Here is an 18048-nt window from a genome sequence, read left to right as displayed (position 1 = left end):
CACTAGCCAGCTCTGGTTGCCATGGAGACAGCTGGACACAGACCGGGTAGAGGCCCACAGCATGTCCTCCAAAGTTTACTCCACAGGTGGGAAGAGGACTGCTGGGGTTGGAGGCGGGGATCCTCTTCTTTCTCTCAATCCACCCTCAGGGTAGTCTTAGAGGATTCTGTTCTTGGGTGCTGGGGCTGGGACTGAGGTACCCTGCCCCTGCGCTTCTCCCCAGGGTCTGCCATCTTAGCCTCTCCTCCCTCTGTAGGCTCCAGAGCCAAGGACCACCAGCCCTCGGGTGTGGAGTGTCTGCCACTCCCAGAGGCCAATGCTGAAGCCATCGACTTCCTCAGCTCCCTCCGTGAGCTCAGACAGTGTTGGGGTTGGGGGTGCGGGAGGGTTACAAGTCTGGAGAGGAGGGAAGAGAGAAGGTCCAGGCTCTCTCTCGCTCGCTCGCTCGCTTGCTCGCTCTCGCTCTCCCTCTCTTTCTCTCTCTCTCTCTCTCTCTCTCCCTCTCTTTCTCTCTCTCTCTCTTTCTTCTTCGATTCTCCTGGGACTCAGAAAAGGCCTGAGGCCTGTTTGCTGACATTCTTCAAGGGAAGGTCCCCCGGGGACATGGGGACTTGGGGCAGAAGTCTTCACCTGTTCGTGAGGAACAGTGAGGAAGGCTGTGGGATGAGGAGGCAGCTGGGGACTGTGGGGACACTGGTGGTCATGGGGTCAGAGGATTGGATGGGGGCCCAGGAGCAGGGGCTTTATCTGTTCCCACGGGCCCCTCACCCCAGATGAGGAGGAGCTACAGATGCTGTTCTTCTCTGAGACGCTGGCCATGGTCTCAGACACCGGGGAGCCTCAGGGAGAGCTGACCATTGACGTGCAGAGAGGGAGATACCGGGAAAAGCTCGGTGTGCTGACGTACTGCCTTTTCGTGCATGCCTTTAGCAGAGGCTTCTTGGACAAAATGCTCTGCGGAAATTCCCTCCTGGGTAGCGTTCCTGCCGCCTGCTGCCTGTCACCCTCCCCGTCCTCCACCCCTCCCCTCCACTATTCCTAGAATCTTTTTTCAGGACCAAGCCCTTGGCTTTGCCTTGGACCAGGACAAGGCACAGGGTCGGGGAGGGACCAGTGAGTTCCTCATGGACTCGGGATGAGGGCACCTCTTACCCATCCTGTAGTTTTTCTGGGACCATATTACACCTAGTCTTCCAGCCTGGGCCACCACTTTCCCTTCCTTCGGCCTCTGACCCACATCTCCTGTGACGTCAATGCCTGTGTCCCTGCACCCCAGGCTATCTCTCAGAGAAGCTGGAGCTCATGGAACAGCACAGCCAAGACTTCATCAAGGTACTTCCCAGGGCCCCAGCCTTGACCCAATCCAGGGGAGAGAAGAGAGATTTTGACTTAAAAAACAGCAGCAACAACAAACCAAAAAACCTATTTCATACACAGTGAAGCTGAAGAATAGCAGTCGTGTTATGATGCAATATAAAGCTTAAAAGCAATGCACTTCAGAACACTGATGTTAAAAGACGGGGGTGGGCTGGGCACAGTGGCTCACGCCTGTAATCCCAGCACTCTGGGAGGCAGAGGTGGGCAGATCACCCTGAGGTGAGGAGTTTGAGACCAGCCTGGCCAACATAGTGAAACCCCATCTCTACAAAAATTAGCCAGGCGTGGTGGCACGCGCCTGTAGTCCCAGCTACTCAGAAGGCTGAGACAGGAGAATCGCTTGAACCCAGGAGGCGATGGTTGCCGTGAGCTGAGATCGCGCCACTGCACTCCAGCCTGGGTGACAGAGCAAGACTCCATCTCAAGAAAAAAAATAAAAAAACAATGAGCATGGGCCAGGCACAATGGCTCAAGCCTATAATTCCAGCACTTTGAGAGGCCAAGGTAGGAGGATCCCTTGAGCCCAGGAGTTTGAGCCTGGGCAACATGGCAACACCCACCAAAAATGTTTACAATTTTTGTACAAAAAATACAAAAAGTAGCGGCTGGGTGTGGTGGCTCACGCCTGTAATCCCAGCACTTTGGGAGGCCGAGGCAGGCGGATCACGAGATCGTGACCATCCTGGCCAACATGGTGAAACCCTGTCTCTACTAAAATACAAAAAAAAAAAAAATTAGCCAGGCTTGGTGGCACGCGCCTGTAGTCCCAGCTACTCAGGAGGCTGAGGCAGGGGAATTGCTTGAACCTGGAAGGCAGAGGTTGCAGTGAGCCGAGATCATTAGGCTGCACTCCAGCCTAGCGACAGAGCGAATCTCCGTCGCAAAAAAAAAAAAAAAAAAAAAGTAGCTGGGTGTGGTGATGTGTGTCTGTAGTCTCAGCTACTTGGGAGACTGAGGTGGAAGGTTCAGTGGAGCCCAGGAGGTCGAAGTTGCAGCGAGCAGTGTGCGCGCCGCCGTACTCCAGTCTAGGTGACAGAACAACAACAAAAAAAAGATGGAGTCTGGGTGCAGTGGCTCATGCCTGTAATCCCAGCACTTTGGGAGGCCGAGGCAGGCAGATCACCTGAGGTCGGGAGTTCAAGACCAGCCTTACCAACATGGAGAAACCCTGTCTCTACTAAAAATACAAAATTAGCCAGGCACAGTGGCTCATGCCTGTAATCTCAACACTTTGGGAGGCCAAGGCGGGTGGATCACGAGGTCAGGAGTTCAAGACCAGCTTGGCCAAGATGGTGAAACCCCACCTCTACTAAAAAGGCAAAAAAAAAATTATCCGGGCATGGTGGTGGGCACCTGTAATCCCAGCTACTTGGGAGGCTGAGACAGGAGAATTGCTTGAACCCAGGAGGTGAAGGTTGCAGTAAGCCGGGATCGCACCACTGCACTCCAGCCTGGGCAACAAGAGTGAAACTCTGACTCAAAAAAAAGATGGGGATGGTTTCTCTGGGAAGGTTTTTAGACTGGAGTAGTTTCCAGTGTGTAAACAGGTCATGTTCACATTCCACAAGTTAAGTAAGTGGCAAGGGCTGGGTGTGAGGGGCACAAAGCTGGGGGACTTGGAGGCCAGGTGCAACAGGCCCCCAGAGAAGGCTAGGCTCTGGGAAAGGCCAGCCCACCAGGCCTTCAGGGAGGCACTGGGCTCTCAGGCTGGAGGAGGATGGGTGTGGGCTGGGTTCAGAGTTTGGGTATCAGGAGAACTTATCAGTGGCAACCTGCTGTCCCTGCGCCTGGCCCACCCCCATCTTTTAAAACCAGTGTTCTGAAGTGCATTCTTTTGAACTTTATATTCATCATAACATGACTGCTATTCTTCAGTTCCACTGTGTATGAAAGGTATTTTTTGGTTTTTGTTGCTGCTGTTTTTTATTTTGTAATTTATTTTTATTTTTATTTTTTGAGACGGAGTCTCGCTCTGTCGCCCAGGCTGGAGTGCAGTGGCCGGATCTCAGCTCACTGCAATCTCCGCCTCCCGGGTTCATGCCATTCTCCTGCCTCAGCCTCCCGAGCAGTTGGGACTACAGGCGCCCGCCACCTCGCCCGGCTAGTTTTTTTTGTATTTTTAGTAGAGACGGGGTTTCACCATGTTAGCCAGGATGGTCTTGATCTCCTGACCTTGTGATCCGCCCGTCTCGGCCTCCCAAAGTGCTGGGATTACAGGCTTGAGCCACCGTGCCCGGCTATTTTTATTTTTTTTTTTGAGACGGAGTCTGGCTGTGTCGCCCAGGCTGGAGTGCAGTGGCCGGATCTCAGCTCACTGCAAGCTCCGCCTCCTGGGTTCACACCACTCTCCTGCCTCAGCCTCCCAAGTAGCTGGGACTACAGGAGCCTGCCACCACGTCCAGCTAATTTTTTGTATTTTTAGTAGATACGGGGTTTCACCGTGTTAGCCAGGATGGTCTTGATCTCCTGACCTTGTGATCTGCCCATCTCGGCCTCCCAAAGTGCTGGGATTACAGGCGTGAGCCATCGTGCCTGGCCCTAATTTATTGTTATTATTTTTATTATTGAGACAGAGTCTTGCTCTTATCACCCAGGCTGGAGTGCAGTGGTGCAATCTCAGCTCACTGCAACCTTCACCTTCCGGGTTCAAGCAATTCTCCTGCCTCAGCCTCCCGAGTAGCTGGGATTACAGGCATGCACCACCACGCCCAGCTTAATTTTTGTATTTTTAGTAGAGACGGGGTTTCACCGTGTTAGCCAGGATGGTCTCGATCTCCTGACCTCGTGGTCTGCCCGCCTTGGCCTCCCACAGTGCTGGGATTACAGGCGTGAACCACCGCGCCTGGCCCAGCTGCTGTTTTTTTAACTCACAATCTTTAAACCTCAGTTTTCTCATCAATGGAGAAGGGTCAGGTGACCTCTGGGGGACCCAGGGAGTCTCTGATCCTCCCTGGCATGCTCTGGCCCTCAGTTCCTCATCCTCCCCATGGAACGGAAGACAAGTTTGCTGAAGCAGGATGATCAGCTGGCTGTGACCAGAAGCATCAAGGAGGGTGAGGTAAGGATGAGAGGCAGATGGGAGTTGCACTCCACACTGTGAACCCAGAGTATCTGAGACAGGTCCCAATCAATTTAGAGACTTTATTTTGCCAAGGTTAAGGACACATCCATGACGCAGCCTCAGGAGGTCCTGTGGACATGTGCCCAAAGTGATTGGGGCACAGCTTGTTTTTATTTTTGTTTGTTTGTTTTTTGGTTTTTTTTTGAGACAGAGTTTCACTCTTGTTGCCCAGGCTGGAGTGCACTGGTGCGATCTCGGCTCACTGCAACCTCTGCCTACCCGGTTCAAGTGATTCTCCTGCCTCAGCCTCCCGAGTAGCTGGGATTACAGGTATGCGCCACCACGCCTGGCTAATTTTGTATTTTTAGTAGAGGGGGAGGTTTTCCATGTTGGCCAGGCTGATGTCAAACTCCCGACCTCAGGTGATCCGCCCGCCTTGGCCTCCCAAAGTGCTGGGATTACAGGCATGAGCCACCACGCCCAGCCCACAGCTTGGTTTTATACATTTTAAGGAGACATGAAACATCAATCAACACATGTAAGATATACATTGGTTCACCAGGTGCAGTGCTTCACACCTGTAATCCCAGCACTTCAGGAGGCCAAGGTGGGCAGATCACGAGGTCAGGAGATTGAGACCATCCTGGCTAACACAGTGAAACCCCGTATCTACTAAAAATACAAAAAATTAGCCAGGTGTGGTGGTGGGTGCCTGTAGTCCCAGCTACTTGGGAGGCTGAGGCAGGAGAATGGCATGAACCTGGGAGGCGGAGCTTGCAGAGAGCCGAGATCATGCCACTGCACTCCAGCCTGGGAGACAGAGCGAGACTCCATCTCAAAAAAAAATAAAAATAAAAAATGTACATTGGTTTGTTGGGAAAGGCAGGACAACTTGAGGCAGGGAGAGGGCTTCCAAGTCATAGGTAGATAAGAGACATGCTTTTAAGTTTCTGATTAGCCTTTCACTGAATACACAATTTACATGTGATGGGGGGCACAAAAGTAGTCACTTATGCTTTAGTCTGGCTTAGTGAAACAATAGAGAAAGCCATCAGATATGCACTTATCCACGTGAGCAGAGGGATGACTTTGAGTTCTGCCTCTCCTTTGTCCACAAGCAATTTCCTTGTGGGCAAATAGTGAGGGAGGTATGTAGCTTTTTTTTCTCTTAGTAGCTACCTTATTTAGGAATAAAATGGGAGGCTGCTTTGCCTGAAGCAGTTCCCACCTTGACTTCCGTTTGGCTCAGTGATTTGGGGTCCCAAGATTTATTTTTCTTTCACAATGTCCTCTTCAGAACCCTGAGAAGGGACCAGATTAGATGAAACCAGGAGTCTGTATCGGGGGAAACCCCACCCCCGATATTCAACATGGGTTCTTTTCTATTTCCCTAAGCATTGGCTGGTCTGAGAAAGGGAAAGAGTACAAAAGAGAGAAATTTTAAAACTGGGTGTCAGGGGAGACATCACATGTCGGCAGGTTCCGTGATGCTCCCTGAGCCATAAAGCCAGCAAGTTTTTATTAGCAATTTTCAAAAGGGGAGGGAGTGTACAAATAGGGTGTGGGTCACAGATATCACATGCTTCACAAGGTAATAAAATATCACAAAGCAAATGGAGGCAGGGCGAGATCATAGGACCACAGGACGGGGTGAAATTAAAATTGCTAATGAAGTTGCAGGCACACATTGTCATTGATAACATCTTATCAGGAGACAGGGTTTGAGAGCAGACAACTGGTCTGACCAAAATTTATTAGGTGAGAATTTCCTCATCCTAATAAGCCTGGGAACGCTACGGGAGACCAGGGCTTATTTTATCCCTTTGTCTTCGACCATAAAAGACATCTGCCCCCAAAGCAGCCATTTTAGAGGCCTACCCTCAGGGGCGCATTCTCTTTCTCAGGGATGTTCCTTGCTGAGAAAAAGAATTCAGCAATATTTCTCCTATTTGCTTTTGAAAGATGAGAAATATGGCTCTGGCCAGGCGCGGTGGCTCAAGCCTGTAATCCCAGCACTCTGGAGGCCGAGACGGGCGGATCACGAGGTCAGGAGATCGAGACCATCCTGGCTAACACGGTGAAACCCCGTCTCTACCAAAAAATACAAAAAATTAGCCGGGCGAGGTGGCGGGCGCCTGTAGTCCAGCTACTCGGGAGGCTGAGGCAGGAGAATGGCGTGAACCTGGGAGGCGGAGGTTGCAGTGAGCTGAGATCCGGCCACTGCACTCCAGCCTGGGCGACAGAGCGAGACTCCGTCTCAAAAAAAAAAAAAAAAAAAAAAAAAAAAAAAAAGAGAAATATGGCTCTGTTCTGCCGGCTCACCAGCAGTCAGATTTTAAGGTTATCTCCCTGAACATTGCTGTTATCCTGTTCTTTTTTCAAGGTGCCCAGATTTCATATTATTCAAGCACACATGCTCTACAAACAATTTGTGCAGTTAACGCAATCATCACAGGGTCCTGAGGCAACGTACATCCTCCTCAGTTTACGAAGATGACAGGATTAAGAGATTAAAGTAAAGACAGGCATAGGAAATCACAAGGGTATGGATTGGGGAACTGAGAAGTGTCCATGAGATCTTCACAATTTATGTTCAGAGATTGCAGTAAAGACAGGCGTAAGGAATTATAGAAGTATTAATTTGGGGAACTAAAAATATCCATGAAATCTTCACAATTTATGTTCTTCTGCCATGGCTTCAGCCGGTCCCTCCGTTCAGGGTCCCTGACTTCCCACAACAAGTCTGGACTGAGGATTCATTAAAACCATATGCCCGCCGGGCACGGTGGCTCAGGCCTGTAATCCCAGCACTTTGGGAGGCCGAGGTGGGTGGATCACGAGGTCAGGAGATCAAGACCATCCTGGCTAACATGGTGAAACCCCATCTCTACTAAAAATACAAAAAACTAGCCGGGCGTGGTGGCGGGCGCCTGTAGTCCCAGCTACTCTGAGGCTGAGGCAGAAGAATGGCGTGAACCCGGGAGGCGGAGCTCGCAGTGAGCCGAGATTGCACCACTGTACTCCAGCCTGGGCGACACAGCGAGACTCCGTCTCAAAAAAAAAAAAAAAAAAAACCATATGCCCAGCTGAAAGCCAGGTGCGCAGTGGCTCACGCCTGTAATTTCAGCACTTTGGGAGGCCAAGGCAGGCAGGTCACTTGAGGTCAGGAGGTGGAGACCAGCATGGCCAATATGGTGAAGTCCCATCCCTCATAAAAACACAAAAATTAGCCAGGTGTAGTGAGTGTCATGCACCTGTTATCCCAGCTACTCGGGAGGCTGAGACAGGAGAATCGCTTGAACCTGGGAGTTGGAGGTTGCAGTTAGCCAAGATTGAACCACTTCACTCCAGTCTGGGCAACAGAGCAAGACCCTGTCTCAAAAAAAAAAGAAAAAAAAAAAAGGCCAGGCACAGTGGCTAACGCCTGTAATCCCAGCACTTTAGGAGGCCAAAGCAGGCCTATCACCTCAGGTCAGGAGTTCAAGACCAGCCTGGCCAACATGGTGAAATCCAGTCTCTGCTAAAATTACAAAAATTAGTCAGGCACGGTGGCCTGTAATCCCAGCTAGTTGAGAGGCTGAGGCAGAAGATCATTTGAACCCAGGAGGCGGAGGTTACAGTGAGCTGAGACCATGCCATTGTACTCCAGCCTAGGTGACAAAAAGCAAAACTCCGTCTAAAAACAAACAAACAAACAAAAAAAACATATGCCCAACACCTGGCTTGCCCACCCGTTTTCCCCTGCCCCTTCCTGGTTCCAGGTCCCTGACCCAGATCTGTTCTGAACAGGAAGTGAAGACTGGAGTGACTTCTTTCCCGTGGAGCTCAATCAAGGGCTTCGTCTCAGAGGCTGCCAACCTGGTGCTGCTCAGGGTGATGGCCTGGCGGCGGATGGTGCCCAGCAACGCCCGCTTCCTGGCCTTGGACACGGAGGGCAAACTCTGCTATTTGACCTATGTGAGGGGTCTCCCTGGGCAGGGGACTTGGCTTGGGAGCAAACTAGAAAGGGCTTGAAAAGCACTGAGATCGGGAACAACTGTGGAGTAGAAAAGGGAGGCAGGTGGGGAGAAAACAGCACAGGTGGGAATGGGGCTTTCAAGGGCAGGAAAGCATGTTTGGGAGTGTGGGGCAGATGAACTGAGAGCGACTGAGAGGTGGGAACAGTTCAGAGAAGCAACCCTTCTGCACAGAAGTCAGTCCAGGAAAAATAAATACAGTGCAGGGCTGATTTAAAAAATACATCATTTTTGCCAGGCACAGTGACTCATGCCTGTAATCCCAGCACTTTGGGAGGCAAAGGTGGGCAGATCACTTGAAGTTAGGAGGTCAAGATCAGCCTGGCCAACATGGTGAAACCCTGTCTCTACTAAAAATACAAAAATTGGCCAGGCGCGGCGGCTCAAACCTGTAATCCCAGCACTTTGGGAGGCTGAGACGGGTGGATCACGAGGTCAGAAGATCGAGACCATCCTGGCTAACATGGTGAAACCCCGTCTCTACTAAAAAAAAAAAAAAAAAAATACAAAAAAAAACTAGCGGGCGAGGTGGCGGGCACCTGTAGTCCCAGCTACTCGGGAGGCTGAGGCAGGAGAATGGCGTAAACCCGGGAGGCGGAGCTTGCAGTGAGCTGAGATCACGCCACTGCACTCCAGCCTGGGCGACAGAGCAAGACTCCGTCTCAAAAAATAATAAAATAAAATAAAAAATAAAAAAAATAAAAATACAAAAATTAGCTGGGCATGGTGGTGAGCGCCTATAATCCTGGCTACTCGGGAGGCTGAGGCAGGAGAATCATCCCTTGAACCCAGGAGGCAAAAGTTGCAGTTAGTCAAGATGGCACAACTGCACTCCAGCCTGGGCAACAGAGGGAGACTCTGTCTCAAAAAAATAAATAAATAAAAATAAATCATTTTTTAACTTTAGGAAGTATAACTGTCCAACTTTACTGAAATATTCCTTTATTATTTCATTTGTTTGCTTGTTTGAGACAGAGTCTCGCTCTGTCACCAGGCTGGAGCGCAGTGGCACAGTCTTGGCTCACTGCAACCTCCGCCTCCTGACTTCAAGCTATTTTCCTGCCTCAGTCTCCCAAGTAGCTGGGAATACAGACATGTGCCACCACGCCTGGCTAATTTTTGTATTTTTAGTAGAGATGGGGTTTCACCATGTTGGCCAGGCTGGTCTTGAACTCCTGACCTCGTGATCCACCTGCCTCAGCCTCCCAGAGTGCTGGGATTACAGGCGTGAGCCACCGTGCCCGGCCCTTCCTTTATTATTTCTTAACCCCAGAGGGTGTTCCGTTTCTGTTTTGTTTTTTGTTTTTAACTAAAATTTCATAATCACATGCCTAGGACTTGCTGCAATAGGTGATTTTAAAGCCGTGTCACTGAACACACAATTTCCAGTGAGACACTATGGGGGCTGATTTGTGTTTCTTTGACCTTCTTTGTAAATTACATTCCAGACTTGTCTATCAAAACACCCCAAGCAGCAATACATTTGACATGAACAAGCACAATCCATTCCCCTCCGTGTTCTTTGAAACATGTGTTTAACATTAGCACTTTTCTCTCCATAGCCGCATCTATAACGGGTTTAAGTTTTAATTACAACAGGGACAGCCTGCCAGCAACAGCACAGGTCTGAGGTGGCCACAAATCTGTCTGGTCTCACACCTCTGAGCCTCACTTTACCTCCACCCACTGGCCCTAGTAGCTCATCCTCCCTCTCCACTCCCACACCCCTCCCCATACTGCTTCTCATCCCTGTAACAGAATTTGCCAACTAGAAGCACTTGGTCAGCGTGATGACATGGGAAGGGTCAGGGCACGGGCAACCTGGAGATAGCTCCCTATGAGGGGTCGCCAACTGAGCTTGGAGGTTTGGAGATGCAACCTCAAATGTTGGGAGGTTATGAGATACAGAAAAGGCTGAGATAATGGAGAGCCCTTGGCAGGCATCCACCTTACCTCCCACCCCCCAATTTTGGCTGTTGCCAGCAAGACCTGGGCTTCCAGACCATTCAGGTAGACCATCAGCAAGCCGAAGTCTTCATTGTGGAGCAGACTGTCCACTCAGAAGAGGGCATCCCCATGTCCTGCCAGTACTACCTGCTCTCCGATGGGTGAGCTGCTGATGGTGGGCCCAGAGGGGTGGTGCTGAGTTTGTAGGTACTCAAGGAGACCAGCTGCTTCTGGGGATAGCACCAGGAAGAGCTGGCATTGAGATAGGAGTGTCCCTCTGCTTTATCCATATCATTCACTCTTCATTTATTTGCTCGTCCTCTTAACCCTCACAGCGCCTCCCAAACCTCACTGCACACCACAGGCCTGAGGTGTAACTAGTGAAGCCACCACTGTGTAAGGGGTAATATTGAAAACCACCAAGGTTTGAATGACTGCACACCTGATGAAATCACTGTGCTGGAAGAGTTGCCTGTGGCAGGCTACCATGCAGTCTCCAGCAAAGCACTGGCTCCAAATCATAAGAAAATTCAGGGCCGGGAGTGGTGGCTCACGCCTGTAATCCCAGCACTTTGGGAGGCCAAGGCAGGCGGATCACAAGGTCAGGAGATTGAGACCATCCTGGCTAACACGGTGAAACCCCGTCTCTACTAAAAATACAAAAAATTAGCCAGGTATGGTGGCGGGCACCTGTAGTCCCAGCTACTCGGGAGGCTGAGGCAGGAGAATGGTGTGAACCCAGGAGTCAGAGCTTGCAGTGAGCCGAGATCGTGCCACTGCACTCCAGCCTAGGGGACAGCAAAGAAAATTCAGGTGGAAGAAAGAGGTTTTTTGTTTCTATGTGAGACAGAGTCCAGCCGAGTTTATTTCTTAAAGTTTCAGAATACGTATTGACATGATCGCTACACTGGGGAAAAGGTAATCAAAACATTGTTGGCTTTATCTCATAACTTAGTATGTTTTTGGTTTTGGTGCACTCATAGCCCACTGCAGCCTCCAACTCCTGGGCTCAAGCAATCCCCCTGCTTCAGCCTTCCTAGTAGCTAGGACTACAGGTATGCACCACAGCTCCAGGCCAACCTTTCTATTTTGAATGCCGTATAGCAGGAGATTTCATAATTTTTCTTTTCTTTCTTTCTTTCTCTGTCTCTCTCTCCTTCCTTCCTTCCTTCCCTCCCTCCCTCCTTCCTTCTTTCCTCCCCTCCTTCCCTCCCTTCCTCCCTCCCTCCTTCCTTCCTTTCTTCCTCTCACCCTCTCTGTTTCTGGATGGAGTCTCGCTCTGTTGCCTAGACTGGAATGCCATGGCATGATCTTAGCTAACTGCAACCTCTGCCTTCCGGGTTCAAGTGATCCCCTTGCTTCAGCCTCCCAAGTAGCTGGGACTACAGGTGCCTGCCACCATGCCTGGCTAATTTTTGTATTTTTAGTAGAAGCGGGGTTTCACCATGTTGGCCAGGCTGGTCTCGAACACCTGACCTCAAGTGATCCACTCATCTTGGCCTCCAAAAGTGCTGGGATTACAGGCATGAGCCACTGCAACAAGCGTGAGCCACTGTGACAGGCCTCTTTCTCTTTTTGAGACAGTCTTGCTCTGTTGCCCAGACTGGAGTACAGTGATGCAATCTTGGTTCACTACAACCTCCACCTCCCAGGTTCAAGTGATTCTCATGCCTCAGCCACCGAAATAGCTGGGATTACAGGAGCCTGCCATGTCTGCCCGGTTTTTTGTATTTTTAGTACAGATGGCATTTCACTATGTTGGCCAGGATGGTCTCAAACTCCTGACCTCAAGTGATCCACCCATCTCAGCCTCCCAAAGTGCTAGGATTACAGGCATGAGCCACCGTGCCTGGCCAAGAGGCTCCATGATTTACTAGTGCTGTACCTCTAAAGATCCTTTTTGTTTTTTTTTAAATGGGGAGCCTAATACTTGCCAAGCCCTGTGTGTTATGTGGAGATCCAGAAATGACCACCACCCAGGAACTCAAAAAACAAGAGAGAGAGGCAGAAGTAAAGAGGCCCAGGACAGGTCTCTCAAGGGGCACTGTCATGTATGAGTCAGCTTAGGCTGCCATAACAAAATACCACAGGCTGGGTGGCTTCAAGAGAAATGTATTTGCAGGAAGGCTGGAAGTCCAAGATCATGGTGCCATCAGAGTTGGTTTCCGGTGAGGGCTCTCTTCCTAGCTTGCAGATGGCTGCCTTCTCAATGTGTCTTCACATGGCCTTTCTTCTGTGCATGAGTGAAGAGAAAGCTCTCTGGCATCTCTTCCTTTTCTTATAAGAGAACCAATCCTATCTGATTAGGGCCCCACCCTTATGACTGCATGTAACGTAATGACCTCCCCAAAGGCCCTACCTCCAAATACCACCACACTGGGGGTTAGAACAACAATTCAGTCCATACCAGGCTGCCTGGGAAGATTCTCACTCTCGCATGTTGTGTTGCACTCCAGGCACCTGGCCAAGAGAATACAGGTGGGCTCCCCAGGATGCTGCATCATCACCAAGATGCCCATCTTGAGGGAAGAGGGTGAGTGAAGCCCAGGCCTTGGGCATCCAGGGAGAGTGAAGGGGAGTGGGGAAACCTGGGCCTTCCAGGATGCAGGGGGCTGGACCGAGTGTGCGGGACAGGAGCCTGGAATCAGCTGGAGAACATCTGCCCTCCAGCCCCTGACCCCAAGCAGTAAGAGGAGGATCTTTCTTACTGGGAGTCCCTTCCTGCAACTCTGCCCATGTGTGCAGAATCCTGGGGTTTCACCTGAGCCTTCTGTTTGGATGTTCTCGGGATCCCGCTGTGTATCCAGGGAAGGTTCTGGGGTGGGGACGCCCAGCCTTCTTTGTTCTCCACCCAGATGAGATTGAGCCACGCCCAGTGTTTGAGAAGAAGCCCCCGGTGTGGGAGGAGGATATGGAGCTCTATTCGAAGTTCCTGGACCGTAAGGTGAGGGCAGGCTCCACCAGCCTGGGGTTCCCACTCCCCCATGGGCCTTAAATTCATTACTGATCTCTCTGCCCCTGATTGAAATGCACACCCACAGGGGCTAGAAGTCTCCAGCGCCCCTTAGCTCTCCTTGGAGCGAGTGGGTGGGGGCTCCTGGGGCGCGGGGATCCCGTCCGGCTGAGGCTCTGGCTCTGTCCCCCGCCAGGAGGAGCTCCGGCTCGGCCACGCCAGCTATCTACGGCAGCACCCCGAAGCCCACGCGCTCATCTCCGACTTCCTGCTCTTCCTGCTGCTGCGCCAGCCGGAGGACGTGGTCACCTTCGCCGCCGAGTTCTTCGGCCCCTTCGACCCGCGGCGTCCGTCGTCACCGGCCTTGGGCTCCTCCCACCGGCCCACCCCTTTCCGCTCCCTGGAGCCGGAGGGAGACGCCCGCTCGGGGGCGGGCTAGGCTGGGCCCAGGGCAGGGACAGGGCGGGAAACCAGGAGTCGGGCTGGGACGCGGGCGGGACGCGCCGGGGCGGGGGCGCTTTCCGGGCTGTGGTTTTGGGGGAATAAACGGGGCCCTTCCGCGGCTCTGTAGCGCTCGCCGACAGCTTCCCTGGCTAGCGTCTCGTGTCTCGGGCTAGAAATAGGAACCATTACCGTCGTACCTCGAGCGGATTTCAGCCTTTCCTCCTAGATGCTGTTTTCTTCGTTATCTCCATTCTGCAGATAAGAACACAGAAGCACACGAAAGTTTAACTTTTGGAGTTGGCAGGTGGGGAGGCAGAATTTGAATCTGAACGTTGGACTTGAAAGCCCACACTCGGCCAGGCGCGGTGGCTTAAACATGTATTCCCAGCACTTTGCGAGGCCGAGGCGGACGGATCACCAGGTCAGGAGATCGAGACCAGCCTGGGCAACATGGTGAAACCCCATCTTTATTAAAAATACAAAAAATAGTCGGGCGTGGTGGCGCGCGCCTGTAATCCCAGCTACTCAGGAGGCTGAGGCAGGAGGATCGCTTGAACCCAGGAGGCGGAGGTTGCAGTGAGCCGAGATCGCGCCATTGCACTCCAGCCTGGGCGACAGAGCGAGACTCCGTCTCAAAAAAAAGAAAAGAAAGAAAGAAAAAGCAAAAGCCCACACGCTTACTAGGTTAGCACGGAGGGGCGGGGCGCCTTGGCACTCAGATCTTACGGTCGCGGTCGCCGCAGAGCATAATTGCCCAACCCACCGCCCAAAGAAAAAGAACATGCGGCGGGGACTGGGGAGGGAGGAGGGCCGACGCGGAGCACCGCTGGCTTAGCTCAAAACCCCTGAAATCTCGCAAACGCAGCTAGCACTCATGCTAGCTCTTCCCGGTTCCCACTGACACACAGGGACCCCCAAACTCCGGAGGTGGGGGGTCCGAGAGTAAAAATAATGGGCAGATGATCATCACATCCTCTGGGCTCATCGTGGAACGTCAGTGCTGGCCAGTGGCTTCTGTCCGGATGCTCTGTAGCAAACTTGAGGCAAGCTCCCTTGAGGAAGTGGTGGGGGTACAGGCTCCCTCCCTCCCTTGTTTGTTCATCAGACCTGCTGCTGCAGACCCCAGAGACCCTTTGCTCTCTAGTGGACAGTATAACCAGACACCTACAAGGCTGGGTGGGATTCAGGGCGGGGGAGGACCCGAGAATCACGGAAAAAAGGCTTCATGGAGGACCATCACTTGAGTTGAGCCTTGAAGATTTAAAAAAATATATCTCTTATTGTCTTTCTCCCTTATTTCAAAAGAAATACATGTTCATAAGATAAAACTTGGGAAAGGGAGATAAACCAAAAGAAGAAAACGAAATCATTTTAATCTCTCTACCTAGAAGCAGCTGCTCAAAGTTTCGGCAAAAATCCTCTCTACTCTCCTATGCATAAAAGCAGCTGATGTTTGTTGAGTGCTCACTCTGTCAAGCCCTTTTCTAGACTGTTTGGTCTTTATAACTTCAGGGGACTTTATTTATTTATTTTTGACTGGGTCTTGCTCTGTCACCCAGACTGAAGTGCTGTGGCACAATCACTGCTCACTAAAGCCTTGACTTCCTGAGCTCAAGTGATCCTTCCACCTCAGCCTGAGTGGCTGGGACTGCAGGCTTGCACCACCACACTGGGCTAAATTTTTTTTTTCTTTTTTTTAAGAGATGAGGGTCTCACTATGTTGCTCAGGCTGGTCTCAAACTCCTGGCCTCAACTGACCCTTCCACCTTGGTCCCCCAAAGTTCTGGGATTACAGGCATGAGCCACTGCATCCAGCCTCAATTTCTTTTTCCTTTCTTTCTTTCTTTTTTTTTTGAGACGGAGTCTCGCTTTGTCGCCCAGGCTGGAGTGCAGTGGCTCTACCTCCCAAGTTCACGCCATTCTCCTGCCTCAGCCTCGCGAGTAACTGGGACTACAGGCGCCCGGCACTATGCCCCGCTAATATTTTGTATTTTTTTAGTAGAGACAGGGTTTCACTGTGTTAGCCAGGATGATCTCTATCTCCTGACCTCATGATCCGCCCGCCTCGGCCTCCCAGAGTCCTGGGATTACAGGCGTGAGCCCGCACCCGGCCTCTTTTTTCTTTTTTTTTTTTCAGAGACCAGTCTCCCTGTGTTGCCCAGGCTGCTCTCAAACTCCTGGGCTCAAGCAATCCACCTCCCTCAGCCTCCCAATGTGTTGGGGTTACAGGCATGAGCCACTGCACACAGCCTCTATTTTTGCTATTATAAACAGTGTTGCACTGAACATCCTTGTAGCTAAATCTTTGCATATATCAACAGTTATTTCCTTAAGGATACATTCTGACAAGTGGCATTGCTGAACTAATTTTAAAACTTTTAACATATTGCCAAATTCTACATGAGTTGGATTTCTATTAAGGTCAGGTAAAGCATTCCAGGCAAAGCAAATAACATGAGCAAAGGACAGAAGTAGGAAAATGTAATGCATGTCTGTGGTCAAGAGCAGTGGTACCCAATAGAACTTTCTGCAATGATGGAGAGTTGAGGGTGGGGACTTCAGGGAAGACCTCTCTAGGGTCTCAGTTGAGCTGGGACCTAAATGATAAGGAGTCAGACTTGTGAAGAGCTGAGGGAAAAGCCTTCTAGGCAGAAGGAACAGCAAGTGCAAAGGCTGTGAGCATGGCATGCTGGGAACAGACCACTGAGGCTGGAGCATGACAGGACAGGAGAAAAGCATGCAGTAACTGCAAGATGGGCAGGGCTGGATCACAGAGGGCCGCCCAGGCCCTGGCAAGTTCTCTTGATCTGTGGAGAACTGAAACAGGCTGATCCAAGCCCATGCACCCAGAACATTCCCAGAAAGATCCACAGAGCTCCCTTTAGTCCCAGAAACCCTGCAGCGCTTGGAGGAGGCCAAGGCAGCAGCTTGCAACCCACCCAGGTTCATCTTTTACTGAGCTCTTATATCAGGCGTCTGCAATAGGGAGGAGGAGTTGAGCCACTTCCCTGTCTCCTCTGTGACGTCTATTTCAAAACTGGTTTATTTTAAAATCTTAGTATTTGTTCCCAGAACCACCATGACTCTGTCCTCTTGCTCCATAATACTGACGTACATTTCTCAGCTGGCCACAGTGGCTCATGCCTCTAATTCCAACACTTTGGGAGGCCCAGGCAGCAGATACTTGAGTCTAAGAGTTTGAGACCAGTCTGGATAACACAGCGAGACCCTGTCTCTACAAAAAATACAAAAAATCAGCTGGGCATGGTGACACCAGGCTGTAGTCTCAGCTACTCAGGAAGTTGAGGGGGGAGGATTGCTTGAGCCCAGGTGTTCAAGGCTGCAGTGAGCTGTGATTGAGTCACTGTACTCCAGCCTGGGCGACAAAGACAGACTATGTCTCTAAAAAAAGTTAAAAAAAAAAAACAAAAACAAAAAACAGATGCATTTCTCGGCATAAAGAAAAAACATGTTGAGCAATTCTGAAGTGCCAGGTACTGGATCTAGTAATGCTGTGGCCAGCAAACAGGCCAGGCGCCACTTGCATGGCCCACAGTCAGCCTAGAGAGGAAGTGACAGCCCTCATTAATCCCATGGGGGATATAAAAGTATAGGGCATGGGAAGGGCTAAGAAGGGAATCTAGACATGCAGTGAGAGTGCCTAATGTAGCCTTGTCCTAGTAGGGGGCTCCAGGGAGGAAGAAGGAAATAAATAGTAATAATAGCCTGGACTCAGTGGCTCACGCCTGTAATCCCAGCACTTTGGGAGACTGGGCCGGATGATTGCTTGAGGCCAGGAGTAGGAGACTGGGCTACGTAGTGAGGCCTTGTCTCTACAGCAAAACTTATTTATTTATTTAGAGGCAGAGCCTTGCATTGTCACCCAGGCTGGAGTGCAGTGGCGCCATCTCCACTCACTGCAACTTCCACCTCCCAGGTTCAAGCGATTCTCCTGCCTCAGCCTCCTGAGTAGCTGGGACTACAGGCATGGGCCACCATACCCAGCTAATTTTTGTATTTTTAGTGGAGAAGGGAGTTCACCATGTTGGCCAGGCTGGTCTCGAACTCCTGATCTCAAGTGATCCACTCACCTAGGTCTCTCAAAGAGCTGAGATTACAGGCATGAGCCACTGCACCCCGCCAAAAAGATTTTTTTGAATTAGCCACCCATGGCGGCAGGTACTTGTAGTCCCAGCTGCTCAGGATGCTGAGGAGGTAAGATACCTTGAGTCCTCAAGTCCAAGGGTACG

At 51.0% G+C, this 18048-nt stretch overlaps 1 protein-coding gene and 1 long non-coding RNA gene across 5 annotated transcripts; one reads left to right on the top strand and one right to left on the bottom strand.

Moving 5' to 3' along the window:
* Positions 1-16: 16 nt before the first annotated feature.
* CATIP (ciliogenesis associated TTC17 interacting protein) lies at positions 17-13922 on the top strand. 4 transcript variants are annotated; one of them, XM_033230276.1, is made up of 10 exons: positions 17-86; positions 254-349; positions 774-974; positions 1277-1332; positions 4349-4435; positions 8228-8395; positions 10438-10562; positions 12858-12934; positions 13257-13345; positions 13551-13861. In XM_033230276.1, the coding sequence occupies exons 1-10, from the start codon at positions 62-64 to the stop codon at positions 13791-13793; spliced, it is 1167 nt and encodes a 388-aa protein (XP_033086167.1). In that variant the 5' UTR covers positions 17-61; the 3' UTR covers positions 13794-13861. The 4 variants fall into 4 exon arrangements, with proteins under 4 accessions (XP_033086167.1, XP_033086168.1, XP_033086166.1 ...); XM_033230277.1 differs by having other exon boundaries at positions 18-86; positions 257-349; positions 13551-13922; XM_033230275.1 differs by having other exon boundaries at positions 23-86; positions 224-349; positions 13551-13922.
* Positions 12498-15088, bottom strand: LOC117094531. The gene is made up of 3 exons (XR_004441571.1): positions 14480-15088; positions 12809-14050; positions 12498-12634 (listed from the first exon to the last, which is right to left on the bottom strand). It is a non-coding gene; the product is annotated as an uncharacterized LOC117094531 (long non-coding RNA).
* Between the last annotated feature and the right edge of the window lie 2960 nt (positions 15089-18048).

Source organism: Trachypithecus francoisi, unplaced genomic scaffold, assembly GCF_009764315.1.
Source record: "Trachypithecus francoisi isolate TF-2019V2 unplaced genomic scaffold, Tfra_2.0 Lachesis_group13, whole genome shotgun sequence".
Classification (NCBI taxonomy): domain Eukaryota; kingdom Metazoa; phylum Chordata; class Mammalia; order Primates; family Cercopithecidae; genus Trachypithecus; species Trachypithecus francoisi.
The sequence above is the reverse complement of the archived record's forward strand: the minus strand, read 5'-3'. Positions and strand labels throughout refer to the sequence as shown.